The sequence below is a fragment of the Polychytrium aggregatum genome, assembly GCF_025602895.1.
Source record: "Polychytrium aggregatum strain JEL109 chromosome Unknown BJ171scaffold_27, whole genome shotgun sequence".
Classification (NCBI taxonomy): domain Eukaryota; kingdom Fungi; phylum Chytridiomycota; class Chytridiomycetes; order Polychytriales; genus Polychytrium; species Polychytrium aggregatum.
Window position 1 is genome coordinate 506,661 of NW_026516229.1, and position 20,901 is coordinate 527,561.

The 20,901-nt window shown below is 58.3% G+C and overlaps 6 protein-coding genes across 6 annotated transcripts; 4 read left to right on the forward strand and 2 right to left on the reverse strand.

Moving 5' to 3' along the window:
• Positions 1-1,018: 1,018 nt before the first annotated feature.
• Positions 1,019-4,401, reverse strand: BJ171DRAFT_511720 (uncharacterized protein). The gene is made up of 6 exons (XM_053111619.1): positions 4,367-4,401; positions 3,510-4,270; positions 3,198-3,318; positions 2,565-3,006; positions 2,296-2,361; positions 1,019-2,201 (listed from the first exon to the last, which is right to left on the reverse strand). The coding sequence occupies exons 2-6, from the start codon at positions 4,113-4,115 to the stop codon at positions 1,118-1,120; spliced, it is 2,319 nt and encodes a 772-aa protein (XP_052965155.1). The 5' UTR covers positions 4,116-4,270; positions 4,367-4,401; the 3' UTR covers positions 1,019-1,117.
• Positions 4,402-5,847: 1,446 nt separating this feature from the next.
• BJ171DRAFT_511724 (ciliary protein causing Leber congenital amaurosis disease-domain-containing protein) lies at positions 5,848-9,102 on the forward strand. Its single transcript, XM_053111620.1, has 6 exons — positions 5,848-5,909; positions 6,069-6,268; positions 6,389-6,490; positions 6,618-6,821; positions 7,010-7,147; positions 7,412-9,102. The coding sequence occupies exons 2-6, from the start codon at positions 6,260-6,262 to the stop codon at positions 9,035-9,037; spliced, it is 2,079 nt and encodes a 692-aa protein (XP_052965156.1). The 5' UTR covers positions 5,848-5,909; positions 6,069-6,259; the 3' UTR covers positions 9,038-9,102.
• Positions 9,103-9,869, reverse strand: BJ171DRAFT_511726 (acyl-CoA N-acyltransferase). Its single transcript, XM_053111621.1, has 2 exons — positions 9,678-9,869; positions 9,103-9,496 (listed from the first exon to the last, which is right to left on the reverse strand). The coding sequence occupies exons 1-2, from the start codon at positions 9,848-9,850 to the stop codon at positions 9,334-9,336; spliced, it is 336 nt and encodes a 111-aa protein (XP_052965157.1). The 5' UTR covers positions 9,851-9,869; the 3' UTR covers positions 9,103-9,333.
• A 990-nt stretch (positions 9,870-10,859) lies between these two features.
• Positions 10,860-13,902, forward strand: BJ171DRAFT_625502 (uncharacterized protein; the record flags this gene model as incomplete). The annotated part of the gene is made up of 7 exons (XM_053115509.1): positions 10,860-11,054; positions 11,358-11,715; positions 11,843-12,032; positions 12,166-12,208; positions 12,407-12,590; positions 13,225-13,512; positions 13,664-13,902. The coding sequence occupies 7 exons, from the start codon at positions 10,860-10,862 to the stop codon at positions 13,708-13,710; spliced, it is 1,305 nt and encodes a 434-aa protein (XP_052965158.1). The 3' UTR covers positions 13,711-13,902.
• A 2,643-nt stretch (positions 13,903-16,545) lies between these two features.
• On the forward strand, positions 16,546-18,088 carry BJ171DRAFT_159245 (uncharacterized protein). Its single transcript, XM_053105867.1, has 2 exons — positions 16,546-16,920; positions 17,622-18,088. Exons 1-2 carry the CDS (start codon positions 16,673-16,675, stop codon positions 18,043-18,045), a joined length of 672 nt encoding a protein of 223 aa, XP_052965159.1. The 5' UTR covers positions 16,546-16,672; the 3' UTR covers positions 18,046-18,088.
• A 283-nt stretch (positions 18,089-18,371) lies between these two features.
• BJ171DRAFT_407937 (kinase-like domain-containing protein) lies at positions 18,372-20,764 on the forward strand (the record flags this gene model as incomplete). Its single annotated transcript, XM_053107255.1, has 7 exons — positions 18,372-18,535; positions 18,720-18,873; positions 19,079-19,321; positions 19,654-19,808; positions 19,972-20,094; positions 20,244-20,467; positions 20,646-20,764. Coding segments are annotated over 7 exons (1,182 nt in total), but the record flags the coding sequence as incomplete, so codon positions are not given.
• Between the last annotated feature and the right edge of the window lie 137 nt (positions 20,765-20,901).

The following is a 20,901-nucleotide window of genomic DNA, read 5'->3' on the forward strand; positions in this document are numbered from 1 at the left end:
AGCACGAAGGGATGCGTGAGTGCGTGGGATAACGGCGTGAGAACTGAGTTGCAGAAATGGCGACAGGGACGAACATTCGCCTGCAATAGAGCCAACCTTACCGTTTCGACCCAAGACTCTCTTCCTGTCCGCGAGCTTGGGTTCGGAGGGCTGACTTTTGGAAAAAATCTGCTGGTGTGCCAACAGATCCAGCTCGGTCTCGAATCGCTGGAGTAGCCACAATCAGTGGGCGAATCGGCCGGATGATCAAGCGTTGCGGATTGCAATGCTGGCGACACTGATGTGCCGCGTTCAGTTGGCTCACCTTGCTCACGAGGTTTGCACCCTTGCTGATGCGATCGATGGCCTTGCTCTGCCGATCCATGGCCTGCTGGAGGGCCAGCGTGGACGCATCGAGCCGCTTGGCAATGTCGAGCAGGATCTGTTCGGCCTGGGAGCGGGCGCGACCAAATACTTCGACATATTTGTCACGGTCCGAACGAATGGCGGCGTAGTTGGCCTCGCATTCAGCGGCGACGGCCTTCAGCTGGTCATGAAAGCCAAGGAATGGGGTCGCGGCTTCTGCAGAAGACGCAGGCTGGGTCTCTGTCGATGGTGCTTCGGTGGTGTCCATGGCGATGGTCCAGGCTCAGAGACGCGATGGCCAAGTATTCGAGTCGTAATGGCGGCTGCTTCGTGCCAGGGGCGGGCGAGAGATGAGCAAAGCGAGAGTGATGGCTGGAAAAGGTCGAAATCGTTGGGAGAGAGGGAAAAGCGGGCGCCCCAATCACGACAGCGGATCAGTGCAATGTATCGAGAGAGCCGAAGCAGACAATGCGTGGATGACGTATGTTGGGCTGATTTCATGACCACAACCAGAGGAAGCTGGCTCGCTTGATGGGTCGTAGCAACCCATTCTCGACGAGCATTGTTTCCAGCGAAGATGCTCTTTGCCCGCAGTTGTAAGGACGTTGCCTTCTCACACCATCGAATATTCAAAGTGGAACCGGCTGTCCCATTTGCCTGTGTCCAGCGCGATGGATCCCACGGCACTCGCCAATATCAAATCATAGATTTATGTCAACGCAAAGTACCGAGCAGATGCCTTGCGGCACATTCCAGTGACTCGACAAGGCACTCAGCCTTGGTCAGCTTCCCCGCTCGCTCTTGTCCCCGATGCCGCCACAGTAGAAGCTCCCTCGGCTGTCCCAGCAGACTCTTTGATCTTCTTGGCCACCCATAGATCATACTCGAGCTGCACCTTGGCGGCTCGAATCTGGGTGTCATCCATGATTGACTGCGCGGAGACATTGGCGTCGTCTTTCTGCAGGGGGCGAGGCTTGCGGGGATTGATCTTTGATTTGTTCTTGGAAGCTGCCGTAGATTCAGCACCCTTGGCTTGCGCGATTGCCCTATTGTCACTCTGCTCCTTTGGAATCTTTGGCTTTCCTTGCTCGACCGATTTGTCTGGCTCGATATTTCGAATGGACTCAGCTACATCATCACCAGGCTCGGCGCTGTTTTTGGGGCACGGCTCAGGCACGGACAGATCCAGTTTCGAATCAACCAGCGGACCGACGTCGGGGTGGGCAGCGGCTATGGCTGCCGAGACGCTCTTGTCTTCATGCTTTGGTGGATTACTTGGCTTTTGAGTGCCATTTCGCATAACTGTACCCTCGCTTGCTTTGCGTCGTTGTATCAGGCTCGTCCGCGATCCTCTTGTCTGATGAGATGGAGATACTTTGGACTGTCGGGGCGAATCCTTAGGGAGCTGACCAAACGATCTTTGGCGTTTTGATGGTCTGGCAGCCGTCTTCCCAGCCGATCTTGGCTTGTCTGGCCGGAAATCAGGATCGGTTTCTGTCGACTTGGTCATCAGAATAGCTGGTTCATCTCCCTTGGACCCCGGCTTCGATGCCCGCTGGTCTTTGGATGTGGCCGCGAGGCTTTGGTCTGGGAGCACGGGCGGACGGCTCGCGGGCTGGAAGCTCTCTAAACCCGCCTGACTTTGAGACTGTACGAGTGAGTTCTTGTGTGCTAGTGAAACCGGGATCAGCGAAGTGGTCGACCCCGATAGCCGCAGAATCTTGGATGATGAGTGGCTGAGCGGAAGCGGGCCTGGCAGATGGCTTGTTGATGTGGATTTGGAAAGGCTCACTCTGGACGAGCTCTTGCCTATCAGGAGGGGGATTTCGGATGGTCTACGGCTGGCGAGCAAGACACTGCAACGCAGAACATTGTGAACGGGGAGCTCCTGGCCAAGCCGAGCCAGCGCCGGATGCACTTGATGTGACTGCAGCGGGGCAGACCGCCTACCTTGCATCTTGCATGCCTGCCACAGCATCAAGCTTCCCGAATGCATCGGTGTCAGCCGGCTCGGAGCTTGAGGGGAGACAATGGGTACTGAATTACAATCGCGGAGACCAGTCCCAGCAGGCAGTATCAAACGCCCAACAAGAGACCCAGGCGTCAAGGTCGACCCAAAGCCTCGCTTCCAGATGGCAAGCAGATCAGCAACCAAATGCCGACTCTCGCCTTGGCGCACTGCATGGCACCCGCCGACACGGATCAAAGTACCGACTCACCATCGCGACTGAGACAGCGATAAACTCGACAGCGATGAAGCACCAGCTGGTTGTTGAGTATTCCCCCCATCGTAGTTCTTCAGAGGCTCGTTTTCAATAGCGGCAAGGCTGTGTTCGGACATGTTCTCCAAAGACACCCATCCGTTCTGTGCCGCAGCTTCGAGCGATTTCTTGGCCGTAGGTTTGCCCTTGAAGCGATCAAAAGGTGCGCCCAGAGCCAGATGCTGAAACTGGAGCCGTGAGTCCTCCAGCTCCCGCAGCAGTTTCTTGCGCTCTCGGTTCTCTTTCTCGAGCTGGCCCATGGATTGCTCTAGCTGATACGCCAGCTGTCTTTTCTCCTCCTCGATATCCCGGACTTTGTTTTTCCACAGCAGCGCATCATTGACCTTGAGCCCAAATTTGGCGTCATCGTTTGCGACCTGCTTCGTCAACGACAACGAATCTGGATGAATTTAGCGAAGCATCGTCAGTAACACTGGCACTCTGCATCGGGGAGGCCGAGTATGGGCATGTTTGATGAGAAAGACCGAGAGCCCATGTGTACGGCCAAAGCAAGGACGAAAGCAACGACGCTGTGATTGTGGAGCAGCAGCACAAGCGTCTGATGCAATCCAGACTGTCAGGATCACCGACGTTCTTGCTCGAGCTTCTTGATCTTGGAGATAAGCTCGGAGTTCTGGTCGTGCAGAAGCTTGTACTTTTCCCGCTCGAGTTCGAGTTTTTTGTTGAACTGGTATCGCAAATGCAGATTGGCCTATAACAGAGACGGTTCGGAAACGATGGAGAGCAGCGATAGAGCACACGGATGAACATGTGGTGAATCCGTCGTCCGAGTTCGTGTGCGAACTCTGCAACCTGCTCGATCGGCTATTCGTTGCCTCACTCTACATCCCATCGAGCCGCAACTACAGCATCCGAGTTGCTGTAATACCAGCACTGGTTTACCTCGAGGCTTGTTGGCACTGTGTTGGTGGCTTTTGGAATGGCTTTGGACCGCTCAATCTCCCTCTCGATGCGCTTCTGGAGTTGGGCAACAAGGTTCTTGAGCCCCTTGTTCTCTGTTTCGAGCTTCTCGATCTCCTGCCGATGGCCTGCGACTTGTCGAGTCAGGCTCTCGACTTGCTGCTCTTCAGCACGCTTGGAGTTTGCGTCGAGGTCATCCTCCTCGACCGAAAGCCGCTTGAGTCGATCGATGCGCTCCCGGAGGAGTATGTTCTCGTTCTCAATGGCTTCCAGCGTCGGCGTCGATGGTGCTTCTGGAGAATCCGGCTCGGTGCCCATTGCTGTACCGCTAGTGGGCGGCACATTGCCCACGAGGCCACTGCCCTCGCTCCGATTCGATGTATGTGGCCCGGTCGCATTTGATATAGGTGACTCGCGCCCGGAGGCTTTCGATGATGGTCGCTGCGAAAGGGACAGAGACTGGTTGTCGGGGGAGTTGCCTGCTCGAGCTGGGTCGGGCCCTGGTTTGCTCGACTGCATTGTGCCGCCCAACATCAACGGTGGTATCTGCTGCCCAACATCCCCTGTTCTTGCTGTTGTGGACTGCATCGTCAGCTGCGACTGATGCTGGTCGCTCGCATGATTTGCCCGTTCGCCACGACGACCGTCGAGCCTTTCGAGCTGCTGCGACGGAGGAGGGCCACCGATGCCCAATACTCGAAACGGCGGTCGTGCTGCGGCCTTAGCCTGGAGATAGCAAGGAGGTGGGTTGGCATCGAATACACTGGTCCTCATGCTGTGCTGACAACTTACACGGTTTGAAAGTTGCTCATGATTCCTTGTGGCTTCTGCCGATCCAGAATGACAATCGTGAGCCCACAAACGGAAACGGCCATCGGAAAACGAATACTGCATGGGCTATCGGGCGGTGCTGCTGTGCTTGCCCATGCAAGGATGTGAGAGTGATCGCTCGGCGAGAATGCATTGGACATTGACAGGCCCCCAAGAGAGTGGGTTTATGGTCAAACTGTCTTACCCCGTCCATCTGCCGCCGTCGGCTGAGCATTCGCATTGGCGGTGCTGTCCAGTACCAAGTCGCCGGCGTGGATATTGCATCGAGCGGCCTCGCTGTCTCCGGGAGGCCGAGTTGATGGTCCTGTTGTCGAGCATCGCTTATGCGAGCCTGAATCTGGCGCTATTGGCTCGGTCAGCACGGTGTGAGAATCGTGCCCGATGGTGGTGCTGGGCCGCTTGGCGAGTCCGCTGAGGTTGGAAGACATGGTAAAGTAGTGGCGGTCGAATTCTCTGGGAGGTTCGTATCAAAGCAGCATTGGGACGAGGCCAGCGGGGCCTTGGCGAGGGGAAGCACTCACCGTCCAGCGGCCGGGTCTTTGAGCTGCACAGGGCATTGTTTGATGCGCCGGTGACCCTGATTGGAGGTGTCGGGGTCTGTGTCAACCTCCAAGGACTCTACAGGCGAGCTGGCTTCTGCCACAAGGAGGCCGCATCTCACCGAGACAGTATTGACGAGCTTGCTCACTGGTCGCAGCTCTTCCTCAAGCATGATATCTGGACGACACTTTGTTCACCTTTGGAAGGTCCGTCGAAGCGGCAGGTTGCCACTCTCAAGCCGGCGGCTTTGAATACTATGCCCGGTCTGGCCAGCCAATCTGGGCCACGTTCGGGCTGGGAGAAATCTGGGCCATGCAGCCCCGGGCCACGAATATCGAGGACATCCGTTCGCCGGACAGGGAAGTGATTGATGCATGGGGAGATTCCGCTCGGCCCTCTCCCCCCTCCTCGCCAGTGGTCCTCATCGTCGGTCGCTGTTTTGCGCTTCCCGCTGGGCAAAAGTCCAGCACGCAAAGCGAGCACTCAATTCGGTTGGCAGCACCAGCAAGCGCCTCTCTCGGGTCCCGGCCTTCATGGAATCGCTCTCATTCAGCCTCTACGGCTCCTTTCGAAGCTCCGAGTTTGGATCGGCCGCGCAAAGCCCGCTCGGCTTCGCCTGCTCTGACCGCGGCTACGACATCGAGGCGAGCAAGCGAGCCACCCCAGGCCTGCCCATCCGGGTCGACAACTCTTACAAAAACTCGCCGTCTTCGTCACGAAAAATCAACAACATGGCGATGCTGTCCTCCATCGTCGACCGCGCCGGCGAGTGTATCTACGAAGCAGATGGCGGCCGCGTCTCAGTCGCCCCCAAGCACGACGACGGACGAGACATTGATTTGGGCCACCCAGGCACCCAGGACTGTCTGGTCTCGCCCGATATTCCTCCACGAGTGCTGCCGAGTCTCCTTCGACCTCCGCCCGGTCATGAGCGCCGCACCAACACGGGGCCATCGAAGCATCCAGGAGGGCCGAATGCTCTGTCTGGGAAGCGAGTCTCTCGTGAGAATAGTGAGTCCAGACCGCCGTTGTTCCCCTTGGACACTCCGCCATGGCCGGATCTGGCACTGGGGGAGGAGAAATCGCTGGCTCCTCCACCAAGCTTTCAGAAACGGCTTCATTCCCTCTAATTCACTTTTCTGCTCGCGTCCCGCACCTGTGACCTTGAAGAGAAACCTGCCAGAGGAAGCGGCAGCCACGGTCAAGGCCCAAAGAAAACACACAACCCGCCCAAGAAGCGCAAGCAGGCAACAACGTCGACGGTCGGCATCATCGCCAACATTGACGAGATTCAGCGTCTCAACAATCTCGTCGACTTTTTCCGCGACCGGCTGCAGAAACTCGAGGACGAAAGCAAGACAATGAAGATTGTGAGTGGCCAGAGTCTCCTCCTCATGACCTCGATGACTCCACATTGTTGTACCCTGTTGCGGCATCTATGCTGGCCATTTGAGACACTGATACAGCCCATCGCTTTCTTTCGACTGCAGATCAACCAGCGTCAAAACCAAGCCATCAAAAAGATGGACCGTGATCAAGCTGGCTTGCCCTCGGTGCTCAGCGGGCTCCATGACGAGCTGCGGGTGCTCAAGGTGGGTCTGGCTGCAGATGTCGAGACACCGAGCTTGCGCTTCGCTGTGGTGGCGGTCAATGAGCAGCATGTGGCATCTCATGCTTCCCATACACACCATGTGGTCAATGTACTGTACGTGCCGTCAGGTGGAGCGCAAGATCCACATTGAAAAGCTGATTGCGGCAGACAAGCGGTCGCAGACACAGACTGAGGAGAGTGTTCGCCTGCAAGAAATCGTTGCTAAGCTCAAGGAGCTGCTCAAGGCACGCAATCTCGAAGGCGTCGACAAACTACAGGAGCACATCAAACGACTCCGAGATGAACTCGAGGCTCGTGACAACAAAGTCGAGGTGAGCTGCTCCTTCGCAGTATTAGAGAGCCACGTCTGTGTCCAAGGCCAGTTGACACTGTTACCTCGGCTCCGAATTGATTTGCGATACAACACCGCTGCGTGATGGCGTTGAGTTCAGACTGGATAGTAACTGACACATTATCTGGTGCAATCCACGGATGCACGAACCCGTTACTAAACTGCCAGGAGCTGACGCGCAAGGTTGCCAGCTCCGAGCACCTTCGAAACATGGAACTGCGCGAAATCCGATCGAAATACAGCAAGCTCGCGAAAGAGTGCGAGCGACTCAGAGAAGAGAGCGGAAAACTCGCGGCGCAAGTGCAGGTGAGCGACTGCATTCGGTTGCATTTGACTGCATTCGGTGGCATTTGGCTGCATTCGGTTGCATTTGACTGCATTCGAGGCATCGGCGATCGATAAAGCAGCCCAACACACCAGGGTGGCGAGACAAGCGCGAGCGGGCAAGGGCTGTTTGTGGTGTTGCTTTCCAAACATGCAATCTGCGAGGTGGGGGCAGCTTCGACCGGTAGTGGTGGTGGCTCATGAGACTCGGTCGTCTGTGTCTGACCACCGTTTCGGTCTATCCAGGAGAAGGATAGAAAGATTGCGGCAATGTCGATCTACAACAACATTCACCGACCGCGACAGCGCACCATGTCCATGTCCACCGACATGGTTTGCGAGCTTCCAACTGACGATGAGCCCAACCCAGGCAGTCTGCGCACACTCTCGGAGACGACGCCATATCCCGATCTACCCTTTCGCCTGGCCTACTCGCTGCCCGGATCGATCCGAGCGCCATCCAACCTGTCGCTTCAGTCGGGAATCTCTCTCTCAAACGATCTATTGACTTTGGAGCGCCTGAATGAACTGGGCTGGAGCCTCAGTCCGCCTCCAGCAAACTTTGATGAGGATGACAGTCTGGAAGCAAAGACTGGCGCTGCCGCTGCGGAGGAACAGGTCGACGACAGCGCTGCTCAAGAGATACCGGCGTGTTTCCCGCATACAGACATCCCGCTCGACGGCATTCCAGAGGAACACTGCGACCGTGCCGACGAGGATGACGATCTTGGCTGCCATGGCAACGATACGCTCGGAGGATTGTCGGTGCCATCGGATCCTGCCAAAACCCCGCTCAAGCTCAGCGGCGGTGATGAGGCAGTGTATGGCCATGACTTTCACAGCCCGTCTGCGTCGCCAGTAGCCAGCGGATCTGCCAAGGGCTCTGGTGATAGTCCCGCCGATGACTCTCAGCATGCTCTAGCAATGGACAGTGCCGGCACAGGCCAAGCACAGGAACAGGAGCACACCGAAACACCTGCGCTGCAACACCCACCATCGACGCCTGCACCTGCGAGCACGAGACGGTTCAAGCCCAATTTGTTTTCCAAAATGCGCAAAGAGCCTGCGAAAAGCGCTGTCTCACAGGAGGCAAATCCCAGCATCGATACGCACGACACCAATGCCAGCACACACAGCGTCGTCGATCACGAGCCGAAGAACGATGTGCATGAAGCCGATGCCGACAACTCCAGTCACAGCATGCAAAGTGCGAATGCAAGCGACGAGAGTACCAGTCGTGGGCCAACCGAGGACGAAACGAATACTCCCAAGATCCTTGAGCGACTACCACCTGCCCATGAGCCATTCAGGGACGAGGATGGGTCCGCAAATGACCACTCGGTCCAACTAACCGAATCCGAGGCAGAAGGGGCGATGCATGCCGATACCGACAAGATGCCTCCCCGCTTCGACGAGAAACTCCCTGACGAAAGCGATATCGAAGCCAACAGCCAGCGTCCCAAACAGCCGGCCAAGCTGGGAAGACTATCGAATGCCTCGATCTGGCTGCACTCCTCCACACCCGACGCTCTGCCAGCCAAGAGCAACACAAAGCCCCCAACTCCACTGGAAAGCAAGAGCAAGCCACACAAGCTCGACTTTTTACGAGAGGCGGTCCATGATGGTGCTGCCAAGGCTGCTGAACGAGATGCCCAGCCATACATCCCAAGCGCCATGGACGGCACACCGCGCAGGAGCCGCAAGGCCGAAAAAACACCGCCGAGCCAGGAACAGAGTACTGTCCGGGACGGAAAGCCCCGCGATGGAGATCCTCGCCGACACAAGGGCACTGAGAAGCCCGGCTGGCTCGGCGGCGTTCCGACCCTGAGCAAGCTGAGCCTTCATGGTGGCAAACCACAGAAGCATGCATGATTGCAGCCCGATCAGCAGGGGGAAGGTTGTGGTGCCTGCCACAAGACACTTTCGAGAGAGAGAGATGCAAAGCAGGGGTTGTTCATTGTTCAGATGCAGAAGAAGAACAGAGACGCTTGCACATGATCTCATAGGAAGCATCGTCGGGGCTGATGCCGTCCCTTTCGTATCTGAACCGAGGCGAAACGAACGGGCAAGTGAGAGAGTGGATCGATGTGGACCCGACTGCGTTCATGCCGAGGCGGGCTCATTCTCGCTGCTGATGGAGGCGCTCCACGCCGGATACGATGATCGGCCTACCCCAGATGAGCATAGAACCGAGTTGCCCGGTCGTTGCTCTTGAACGTCGTCAGCATGGCCTTGCGCATTCCGGTGTCCCGTCCGATGTGCTCCATGGCGTCCAGTAGCTGGCGGCCGATGCCCTTGCCCTGCTGGGACTCTGCGATCTGCAATTCGTAGCTGTGTCCAGGCGTCCAACCAAGGCAAAGGGTTGTTGTGAGGAGTTGCTGCGACAGTTCATGATCGCCTGGCCGCCGGCATTCGATTCGTATCCTCATGATCGGCTGGCCGCCAGATTCAGTCCCCTCACTCGCCAACCTGCGCTATGCTCCTGTCGCCACGACACAGGGCAATATCTCACCAGTAGATGGCCGCCTGCTGAGGCAGATACGGACCGCCATCGGTGCAGTCCTCCATCACGAATTGGAAGTGGACAAATCCGAGCGGGGTCTGGGAGGTGCGATCGAGGGCAAAGAGGTACCGGGACGACTTGCTGGACATCTCGGCCCGCTTGCCCTCATCCGACCAGCTCATGGGACCATCGCGATCGTAGCTGGAGCAGGGGGGTTGGGACGGGATTGGTCCAGTAGAGACCGCACGGATGTCGTTAGCCTGGCGAGCCGGGCGAGCCATGAGAGTACAGCTGCGGATGGACGAATCTTGGGATGCCCGGCATGTGAAGGACCGATGCTGCATGAGAGACAGAGCGGCGCCGGCAAAACGTACAAATCCTTGACGTTGATCGAGACAAGGTCAAACGCCCAGTCCTGGAGACTGGCGGGGAGAGTTGTGATCGAATAGAAGCAGAACTGGACGGAAGCGCTGCTCGCAGGCAAGATGTCGACAAAGTCGCTCCGCTGCAACAGGACAGGATGCATGAGACAGATCATCAAAGGGTCGCGCAATGGATAGACCGTCATCGGCAGAGGGAAGCCGTCGACAACGATGCGAGGTGCTTGGTCGTCGGGAAGCCACCGATTGGCTTACTCGGTTGGCCGCTCGGATGCGATCCCTCTCTGCAGCCAGAGCAGCAGCGATCTTGGCCCGCCTCGAGGTGGTCTTGAAGACAGCGCGCCGCCTGGATGAGGGTTGCTTTGCGATCTTGCCGGACGGCATGGTGGGGGCGAGGGCAAAGGCAGTGGCGAGTGTTCCGAATGGATGGTGTGGTTGATACGGGCATGGGCTGGTGACGGATTGGCCGTCGCCGCCCTGAAGACGACCCCGCCCTGCCGGGGCATTGCGACAATCGACCGATCACGGACATTGTCACTGAAGCCGCCCAACGGAGCGCAAAAGCGAGATCGACAGAACCCGAGAAGCCGCAGCGTTGCATTCGGCGAACGAGCGACATCGCTCGAGGAAAGAGCGGGAACAGGGCCTGCCCCTCCATTCCAGTTGCAGCCGGACTCTCAAGCACATCGGTTTGGCTTCTGCAGGTCCGTCGATTGCTCCCAAGGCCAAAATCCAACCGTCCGTTCGAGACGTCGCCCTCGCCTCTCTTACCCCCCCCCACTCGAAGCTACGAGCCCCGCTATTGCCCACGATGTCGCTCTCGCAGGCAGAGGAAGCCGCCATCGGCCGAGCCGTCGATTCCAGGGAGTCGGTTCTCACCCAGGCCGCCGCACGCGTCTATCTGGCCAAAGGCAACCCGGGGCAGTGGCGATACGAGATAACCGGGGCAGCAATACTGGTCCGTGGAGAGAACGGATCCCGCAGCATCAAAGTGATGTCGGTCGAGGTGGGCATGAGAATTACCGATGCAAAGACAAGCGCGAGATGCACGAGTAACGCTGGGGGAGGAAGGACCGACAGAGATGAGCACGGATGGATGGGGTTGAGAAGTGCAAGCAGCACAGTGCTCAGGCACGAGCAAAGGGAATTGCACAATCAGAGCGATGCTCGGCAGTCAGTGAGAGTTGTGATGGACCAAGCGCCAGCAGGAAGCGCTCGGGCCAGTCGTATTCGTGGATGTAGCAAATGCTGCTCCGAGTCACTTGTCCCGAACCAACCAACCCACGCTGCATTCTCGTGCTTCTGGCAGAGCCAACAGATCCAGTGGCAAACGCCTCTTCAAGACGACGCCGAGTATCTCGAGGATCGCCCGTATTTCCACAGCTTTCCCAGCGACAAGCACCAGTGCATGGTTGGTCTCTCGTTTGCAAACGAATCCGAGGCCAAGACGTTCCTCAAGCAGGTGCAGCTCAAGGATTACGAGGACAAGCCGTCCCAGCCCGTCGCAAGGGCCCCTTCAACGACAGGCAGAGCACCCCCGCCTGCAGTACCATCGAATCCGCCGCCTGTGGAAATCTCTCGGCTTGGAGCGCCGGCTCTGACCCCACAGCGGCTGTCTACGACCAACGCTGGTGCTTCGAGGAACGATGGCTACCTCGCGCCGACGGGTGAGCAACAGAAAGGGCTGCCATTGAAAGGTGTTTGGGCAGAGGAGACGGTTAAGCGATGCGAACTCCTCTTGTAGCGTCCGATATCAATCGCGGCTCATGCTTTTGGATGTTGGTTCCTCCTCAGGACAAGCTCCCATCAGCAAGAGTATGAGCACCCCTAATCGAAGCGATAGCAGCCAAAGCCTCAGCAAGCAGGCCAAGGACAGCGGCGGCGGTGGATTCTTTTCAATGGGCAAGAAGAACGACAGCAAAGGCGGCAAGAACAAGTCCCAAAAGGTCACCAAAGAAATGATTAGCGGCCCAAGTAACTTTGAGTATGTGCAGACCAGTCGGAGGGTGTGGACGATGGCGCGATATGGCATCTGCATCCAAGATTGGAACCTCGACGAGGTCTGCAGCTCAACAATGTATCCATCGACACTTTGGCTGATCTGGCCGTCTCTTCAGGCATATTTCCCATGTTGGATTCGACAAGCAAAAGGGGTTCACGGTGAGTATCACCCTTTGCAGGCGTTCAGAGGTTCGGGTGTCGAAGCGGCCATAGCCATTCGTCCTGGTGGATTGGCGGCTTCAGGGCAGTCGTTTGCTTGGGCGTCTTGAGGGCGATTTGGATGATCGCCCGGACTTGCCTGTCGGTCCCGTTGGAACTCAATCCGGCCATCTCTGTTTGCGACCTTGCCCGGCACAGACACAAAACATTCCTCAGGAATGGAAGCTTGTGTTTGAAAAGGCGGGCATCACCGAGCAGCAGTACAGGGAAGACAAAAAAATCAGGAAAGCAGTCAACAAGTTCATGAAGGAGCACGGCGACGAAATTGCACTCCAGAGCCAGACTGCGACAGCACCTCCTCCGCCAACCCGAGCCGCGCCAGGTGTGTCTTCGTCTTGGGGACGGGTGTCGGTTTGCAGTGGCAATAGCGGCGCAGTATCGTTCGTGTCGACGAGAAGAACGTCGCTTGCGCTCGAAATGTGTCGATAGTTTGGTGGGCCGATATGACTGGGAGTGATCCGCCTGCCCACACCTTACTGCTGCGCTGCAGTCAGCCATGTCGAGTTATGCCAAACCCCTTCCGGGTGAAGCCGCTGTTTGCCACCCACACCTTTCGTTTGAAAGGGAGCTTCTTGAACTCGGTTTGCTGATGTAAATTTGGCTGTTGCTTTCTGGGGATGCGTTTCTCGCAGCACCTCCTGTGGCTGCAGCCTCGCCTGCACCTCAGCGACCCGCTCCGCCAGTGCCTGCTCCTCGGCGAGGAGCACCTCCTCCTCCGCCTTCGAGAGGGACGGCTCAGTCGTCGAACGCTTCCCCGGCTGCCGGCCCGCCTCCAGTTCCAGCAAGCCGAGCCCCACCTCCTATTCCGGCGCGGGAGGCTGCAGGACCACCACCGATTCCCGGGCGCTCCCAGCCAGCACCGCCGGCACCGCCAGCACCAGTCTCCGCCCCACCCCCGGCCCCAGCACTCCCTCCGCGAGGATCATCCGGGCCACCACCGCCTCCCCCACTGCCAGCGGCAGGAGGCCCTCCTCCTCCGCCTCCTCCCCCTGGACCACCACTTCGAGCACCCGACAGCGACGAACGAAGCGGATCCGCATCAACGCCTGTGCTGCGGACTGCCAGGAGCGAGTCTACGCCAGACTCGCGCAACCAGTTGTTGGATGCCATCCAGCAAGGAACCAAGCTACGGTCAGTGCATGACCGCCAGGTCTCGGCACCAGCCCCGGAACCTGCCAAGGACGTGGGTGATCTGGCAGCGATTCTGAAGGCCGCGCTGCAGAACCGAAACCAGGTTATGGCAGGTAGGTTCTATCGAAGCGGAAACGGGAGAAAGTGTGGCCTGGGCTATGGCGGATGGGATCGAGCCCGTTTATGAAAGCAGAGGGTGGATCCAGCACGATCTCGATGATATCGATGGCTCGCTAACGTGCCATTGCTCGGGCGATGCGACAGACTCCTCCGACGAAGACGAAGAAGACGAAGAAGAAGACTGGAGCTAGAACTGCGCCGGGGGGCGGGGCACGACGCCAGGAGTCGCTTGAGGAGCTGAATGCACTGCATCAAACTGAAGAGAAAACGAGAACGCTGCGATTGTATCGCCGACACTGGCTTTCTTTGGATATGAATATACACGCCTCCGTTGCCATCCACTCTGCCATCCACGTTGATAGGCGCTGCAGTGTGGAATTGTGTGCAATCCAGCAGCGGAGGGACGATCCGAGGTCTGCACGAGACCTGTCAAATAGCGATCGCTGACTGTCAATCCCGGAATGCGACCGGGTTTGTGTGCGGCTCATTCCGGCCCTCGATTACCGTCAAGGAACGCGGAATATGGCTCATCCCAGCGCCCAGACATCGTCAGGAAAGAAAGGCGCCGCTCGGCCAAGGGATCTGGTTGTCCGAGCCCACAAGTGTCAGAGTGATGCTGCTCCACAGTGGCCGGTCATGCTGGACCATGGAGAGCTGGGCCGGTGGCCGGTGGCTGACAACTGGTCACCAGCAACAGCCGGGCGATTGGCAAATCTCAGCGGGCAGCCCAGGCCCCCCCCCGTGGCCCCGGACAGCCGCCACGCAGCGGCAATCAGAGCCGGCCCTGGCCCAGGAGAAACCAACCAAGGCGGCCGGGGCAAACGAGTGGACGAGGCGGGCGGACCATGTGAGGGGCACAGACCAGCGTCGCGCGGCCCTGGGTGCGCCGAGTGGTTCGATGCTGGGCTGGATCGGCGTTATGGGCGACGGCAGGGCAAGGCCCATGGCCGCAGGGCTCGGTGGTGGATGGAGCGTCGGTGGCGAGTGAGAAGCGGTCGATAGGACATGGATGATGGTTGCAGGGTGAATGGTGGTTGCAGGTGAATGGTGCTGGCTGGGTGAATGACGATTGGTGGCGAGTCTGGTCCTGATGGCGAGACACCCGGCACCGGGGCGGCCGCCGACATCAACTCTGACACTCACATCAACTCCGGCACCCACATCAACTTCAACGTCAACATCAACTTCAACACCGGCATCAACATCAACTTCAACACCCGCATCAACATCAACGCCGACACCGGCGCTGTCCCTCGCCGCACCCATTCCGCAGCGCGTGGCCACAAGAAAGGGCGCACAGGCGCTTGGCACCAGTCGCCCTTTGGGCGGCACACGCCGATTGGTGCAGCGGTCGCACGGGAAAGGGCGGCGCCCTGTGTGTGTGTGCGTTGTGGTTGTTGGCTGTGCATTGTTGGCTGTGGGTGCTGTGTGCTGTGTGACCGGAGGGATGCGATCATGCCGGCTGGCCTGCAGCGACAGTGTGCGCGGGGGGAAGTGTGTTGGGCACGCTCGGCGTCGCACAGGCAGCTGCCAATGGATGGAAGGGGATACAGCAACAGCAACAGCAACAGCCACAGCAACAGCAACAGCAACAGCCACAGCAACAGCAACAGCAACAGCAACAGCAACAGCAACAGCAACAGCAACAACAGCAACAGCAACAGCAACAGCAACAGCCACAGCAACAGCAACAGCAACCACCCCCGTTCTGTGTCGCAGCTGCCACAGCACCCCCCCACTGCGGCCCCACAGACTCCAGTCTTAATTCCTGTCCTTCCTGGCTCGCTCGTTCGCATGCATCTGGTGATAAGCCTTCTCTGATCCATCGCACCCACCCGGCCTGCCATATCCGCCGCCTCCTGTGTTTCCCGCTCGGCCCTGCTCCAGCGGCCTCACTGTCGCCTTTGTCTTCCGGGGGGGTGAGCATCCGTCGGCTGTCCCATGTCTTTGCGTCTCCTGTCGTGCTTCTGCCCGCTGCTTCCGGCTCCCTCCCGGCTCGCTTCGTCTGGCCTGCTTCCCCCTTCCCCCTCCTCTGCTTGCACCCGAACTTGCTTTCAAGCTCGCTTCTTCCAACCCGGAGCACCGTCTTTGCCCCCTCCCTGCTGCCACTGCTGCTCCTGTCTCTCTCCTTCGGGCTCTCTTGCACGCGCTCCTGCTTTCCTCATTGTCCCGCCACATTATTCGGTCATCCCCTGTCTGCGTCTCTCGCATTCTGTGGCTCCTCATACCGCTGGCTTGCGTTGTTGACCCGCGCTGGCTTCTCTTCCAGGCTCGACTTGAATCTCCACGCCTATTTTCGGTGTGATCTTGCTCTGCAACGGCCTATTTCGCCCTCAGGTACGTTTCGTTTCCCCTGTCGAGCGATGCGACCCTCCCCGTGGCATGACACGGCTGCGACCCGACCCAAGAAAAGCCAATCCCCTCCAAAACGTCACCGAGAGGCAAGACCTGGACAACGAGGACACGCTGGAGCAAGCGCTTGGGACACGGGCCTTCGCGGCAGATTTCTCTCGGGAGTGTCGAGAGCCGGTCGGGTCTGCTCTGGTGGTGCCCGCATCGGCTCGTGCACCGGTTTGGCCATGCCTCCGACGACCCAGCCTTCCCCTGCTGTTTCTCATCCGATTCGACTCGGCCCGGCCCCCTCAATCGCCCCCAGCTCGTCTCAGCTCGGCTCGACTCGGCCCCCTCAATCGTCTCAGTCGCCGCACACTCTCACGCTGGATCGCCTCGCCCAGGGCTGATCTGCCCTGTCTGCCTTCGATCGACTTGACTCCTGACCTGCTGTCAGCCTCAGCTCGGCTTTTCTTGCCTTCCCCCGCCCTGGCTCTCCTTTCTGGCAATCGTCGGCTGCCACTAACCCATCAACACCCGTTCTCCTGGCTGCCAACCTGGCTGCCATCCCGGTTGCCTCCCCTTCCCCACTTTGATTTTCACTACAATTACTCGGTGCAGCCGATTCAAGAGCACCACGCCTGCCTCCTCGCTCTCCTCAATCATCAGCGCTGAGGCCGCTACGTGCTCGTCCCCTGTCTGAACTGAACTGAACCGAACTGAACCGAACTGAACTGAACTCCTTCGGCATCCCACCAGCGGCACCCGCCTCTGTCCTGCCCCTCCTCCTCTCGGCCTTTCCTCTGGCTGCATTGCCCATCGATGTCTGTCGGAGAACTGAAAACCACCTTTGACTCGTTTGAAGACCCCGGGAGCTCCTCAAATATGGTCTCAACTTCTCCCGCTTCTACCGACCCATCGTCTCTCCCGCAGCAACACTCTCGCTTCTCTAAGCCCTCTTCTATCTACAGCCATAATGCCACCTCTTCTGCTGACACATCAATCCCTTTTCCTCCCTCGGCTCCCTCCATCAACGAAACCATTTCCAAAATCTACCAAAAGGCCTCTGGGTATGTCGATGCTTCGTCAACGTGGATCTCAGTAGTGCTGAACCCCTGCGCCCTGGCTTTACTTTCAAACCACACCATCGCCCATCCAACATTCCACTTCGATCCGCTGCTCGTTGCATATGCCTTGCTTCGTCCACCCACACTTTTTGTGATGTGCTTGCACTTGGGCTACTAATACCCCGCGTCCAGTTGCCTGTGTTTGCACCTGATGTGCCCTTCCTTCTCCGGTGTCGCATCCGTCGCCCACATCCTGCTGTCCTGGCTGTTCTTTCCCACTTCCTCCCTCCCTCACATACTCACCCCCCTTTTATGCGCGAGGACCCCGGCCTTATCCATCTGGATGCCGCGATCACAACCCTGGGTTGGTCGGGCTGTCCGAGTGTCCGTCTGTTGGTGTGCTGCTGCAGACAGGCGGCCTTTGCCAGTCTCCGCCTGTGTCGGTAGTTGGGCTGTCTATACGATGTGATTTTGGCCCCCCCCCTCCTTTTTCTTGTGACAGGAGTGTTTTGTCTCCTCTGACGTGTCATGCTGCACTGTACTGGACCCTGCGCATGTGCCGTAGTCACTGTGTCGCTGTGTGTTTGCCACATCGACTCCACCCCTACGTTTGATCCTCACTGCATAGAGCCATTCCGCACCATATCTCGCTGAACCCAGTACCATCCTAACTGCCCTGTGCCCATACCGCCTCCTGTTTACAGCACTCGCACTCACTCTCGAAGCTCGTCCTTCGGAGCCTCCCGCCATGGCGCCTCCTCTGTCCACGCCAACTCCAGCACCCCCGAATTTGCACCCTCATTAACGTTCATGAAAAGCAACGCGTCGGTGGGGGGACTTACCCAAGGTATCCACGACCACGACCGGCCCGAGACCACGTCGCCTTCCCCGGCCAATGCCATGCTCCATCGCCTCGAGCGCAAACGTGCTGCTTTCCAGCACGCACACATCCACAACAGGGAAGTTGCCCTCACCGGCCCCAGAGCCAACATTCTTCGAGCCGCCAGCCCCATGGAGGTCCACGGCTTCAAGCCCATCTCAACCGAGTGGAAGCCCCCGACTCAGTACATGACCTCGGCGAACCCTTCGGTAACGTCCCCAGAACGAGCGAAGAAGGAGAGGAGCTAAGGGACTGAGGCACCGGAGGAACGGGCGACCGGGCACTCGGGCTGGGATCTGGGTTGAAACCGTGCCTTGGATCGCCAAACTGGTGTCAGCGACTGAAACAAGTGGATCCAGGCGCGCCAGCCACCGAGGATCCTTGGCCCATCAGCCAGTGTCCTTCATGTACAACCCTGTGTGCTCGACTCCACACCTGGCTCGACCCGGGAAACAGCAGAGCCTTTCGCTTCCTCGCACTCTGACTGTTGGGACACAGCCTTTGCTCGCATTCACCTTATATTGCACCTTTGTCTCGGCAGATCCTCCAAAGCCTCACCTACGACATCCTCCGCACGTACCAAGGATGCAATCCCGAATATCAGTACGAGCGCAAGTCCAACCCCCGCCGTGTGCTCACCAAACCCTCAAAGCCCACCCACAACGATGGCTACGACAACGAGGATTGGGACTACATCCTCTATGTCAACGATATCCTGGGTGTGCAAGAAGGCCAGCAGTGCGTATCGCGCCATCTGGGCAGCAAACACGCTCGCAGTTGTCCCGATATGCGACTGGAGCGAGGAGGACACGTCGCTGCCAACATTCTTCGCTCCTATCGGAATCCGCTTCGTGGACCGGCGCCCTATTGGTGCTCCTGATTGCTCACTTGTGCATTCGCGCCCTCGTCTCCGCCGCCGCAGGTATCGCATCCTCGAGACGCTCGGCCAGGGTACCTTTGGTCAGGTCGTCAAGTGCGAAAACATCAAGACCAAGGAGCTGGTGGCCATCAAAGTCATCAAAAACAAGCTTGCCTACTACAACCAGTCGCTGGTTGAAGTGACGATTCTGAACATGGTAGGAGGATCGATATTGACTGTCATCTGTGGTGGTCGTATAGCTTTGTGCGTGGACTCAGTCCCTTGCGGACGCTGAGAGATCTCCCCCCTTTGTGGTGATCGATCCAACCGATCCAAGTGAGGAGGAGCCCACAGTCGCGCCAACTGATCGTCGCCGCCCTCGTGCCCCTCGTGCCCCTCGTGCCCCTCCCCTCTCATTCAAGCTCAATACCCAGTTCGATCCCGACAACAAGCACCGGCTCGTGCGCATGCGCGATACTTTTGTGTTCCGCTCCCATCTGTGCATCATCTTTGAGATGCTGAGCGTGAATCTGTTTGAGCTGATCAAGCAGAACAACTACCGCGGCCTGAGCATCCACCTTGTCCGGCTCTTCATCTCCCAACTGCTGGACTCGCTGGTGGTCTTGAATCAGGCGCGCATCATCCACTGTGACCTGAAACCCGAGGTGAGTGGATATTGGCGTGCTCGATCACTGTCACTCGTGACATGCCTGAGGCGATGTCGTGGTCGTGTCCGGTGGTCGTGTCCGGTAGTCGTGTCCGGTGCCCGCTGTCAGCCTCGGTGGGCACACCCAAACCTGCGGAGCGCATACCTTGTTTGGGCCTCTGCGCCTCTGGACACGTACTGAACCCGCTACTTGGTTTTCTCTTCCCAGAATATCTTGCTGAAGAGGCAAGTCTGCCCACTCCCACACCTCCGCCGAACCGGCTCGATCCTGCTTGTTGCAGCGGGCGGCCACGCTCTCCAATCGAACCCCCCCCCCGAACGACCCTGCAGTCTAACATCTGTCTCTCTCTTTCCGCCATTCGCAGCCTGGAAGCCCCGGACATCAAGGTCATCGACTTTGGCTCTGCCTGCCACGAAAACGAGACCATCTACACATACATCCAGTCCCGCTTCTACCGTGCACCCGAGGTTCTTCTTGGACTTCCGTACGTTGTTTGGTGGCGGCGTGTCTGTGCATCCGCTCCGCTCGCTCTTGCCCCTCCCTTTCAGCTTTGATGCTCAACGGCGATGGCTCCTCTGCTGACTTTGCCAAGCGCACCTGGCGCAACCTGCGGGTTGTTGTTTGGCTCTGCGACTGTGTCGCTTTAGGTACACTTCGTCCATCGATATGTGGTCGCTCGGATGCATCGCCGCAGAGCTCTATCTCGGCCTGCCCCTGTTTCCAGGATCGTCCGAGTTCAACCAACTGTCTCGCATCGTGGAGATGCTCGGGTAAGTGGTGGCTGCCCTGTATTCCCTCCGTCGGCTTCACTTTCTCTCTCAACGGGGCCGACCGTCTGCTCGGAAATCGCCGGCCACAATGCTCATCATGTCCTTCTGCCACATCATGTCCTTTTGCCACATCGCTTGGCATTCGTCAGTGTGCCTCCCACGTACATGTGCGAGAAGGGCAAGTCCTCAAGCCAGTTTTTCGACAAGATTGACACCCCGACCGGTCGGCAGCACGTGCTCAAGTCGATCCAGACTTACATGGCCGAAAACAACACGACCGAGCAGCCCTCGAAGCGATACTTTAACGGCACGACCCTGGCCGAAGTCATCAATGGCTACCCTCTTCCCCGGAAGGGCAAGGAGCTCGAGAAAGGTCCGTGGATAGCTGCCGGCTCTCTCAGCGTCTGCACTCCCAGCTTCTTTGGTCCCGTTTCAAAGCGGTCGCTAACCCTCTCGTGATTGTCCTGGCTGTGGCTCTGGCATATGTGGAACCACTCGATGCACCATCAAACTCTCGCTTCCTGGGACTGCTGCTCTTGACATCCACGCAGAACTGGAGGCGCGCGCTTCCCTGCTCGATTTCCTCGAGGGTGTTCTCAACCTCAATCCGCTCGAGCGCTGGAGCCCCCAACAAGCCAAGATGCACCCCTTCATCACCGGGGAAAGATTTGTGGGCAAGTTTATTCCTCCGATGAGAACGCTCGGCGCCCTGCCCAACTCGCTGACGGCTAGTCTTCGCGCAAGCAACCAGCAGGCCCAGTCAGAGAAGGGAGCCCTAGCGGCGGCAAGCGCTGCTGTCGTGGGCTC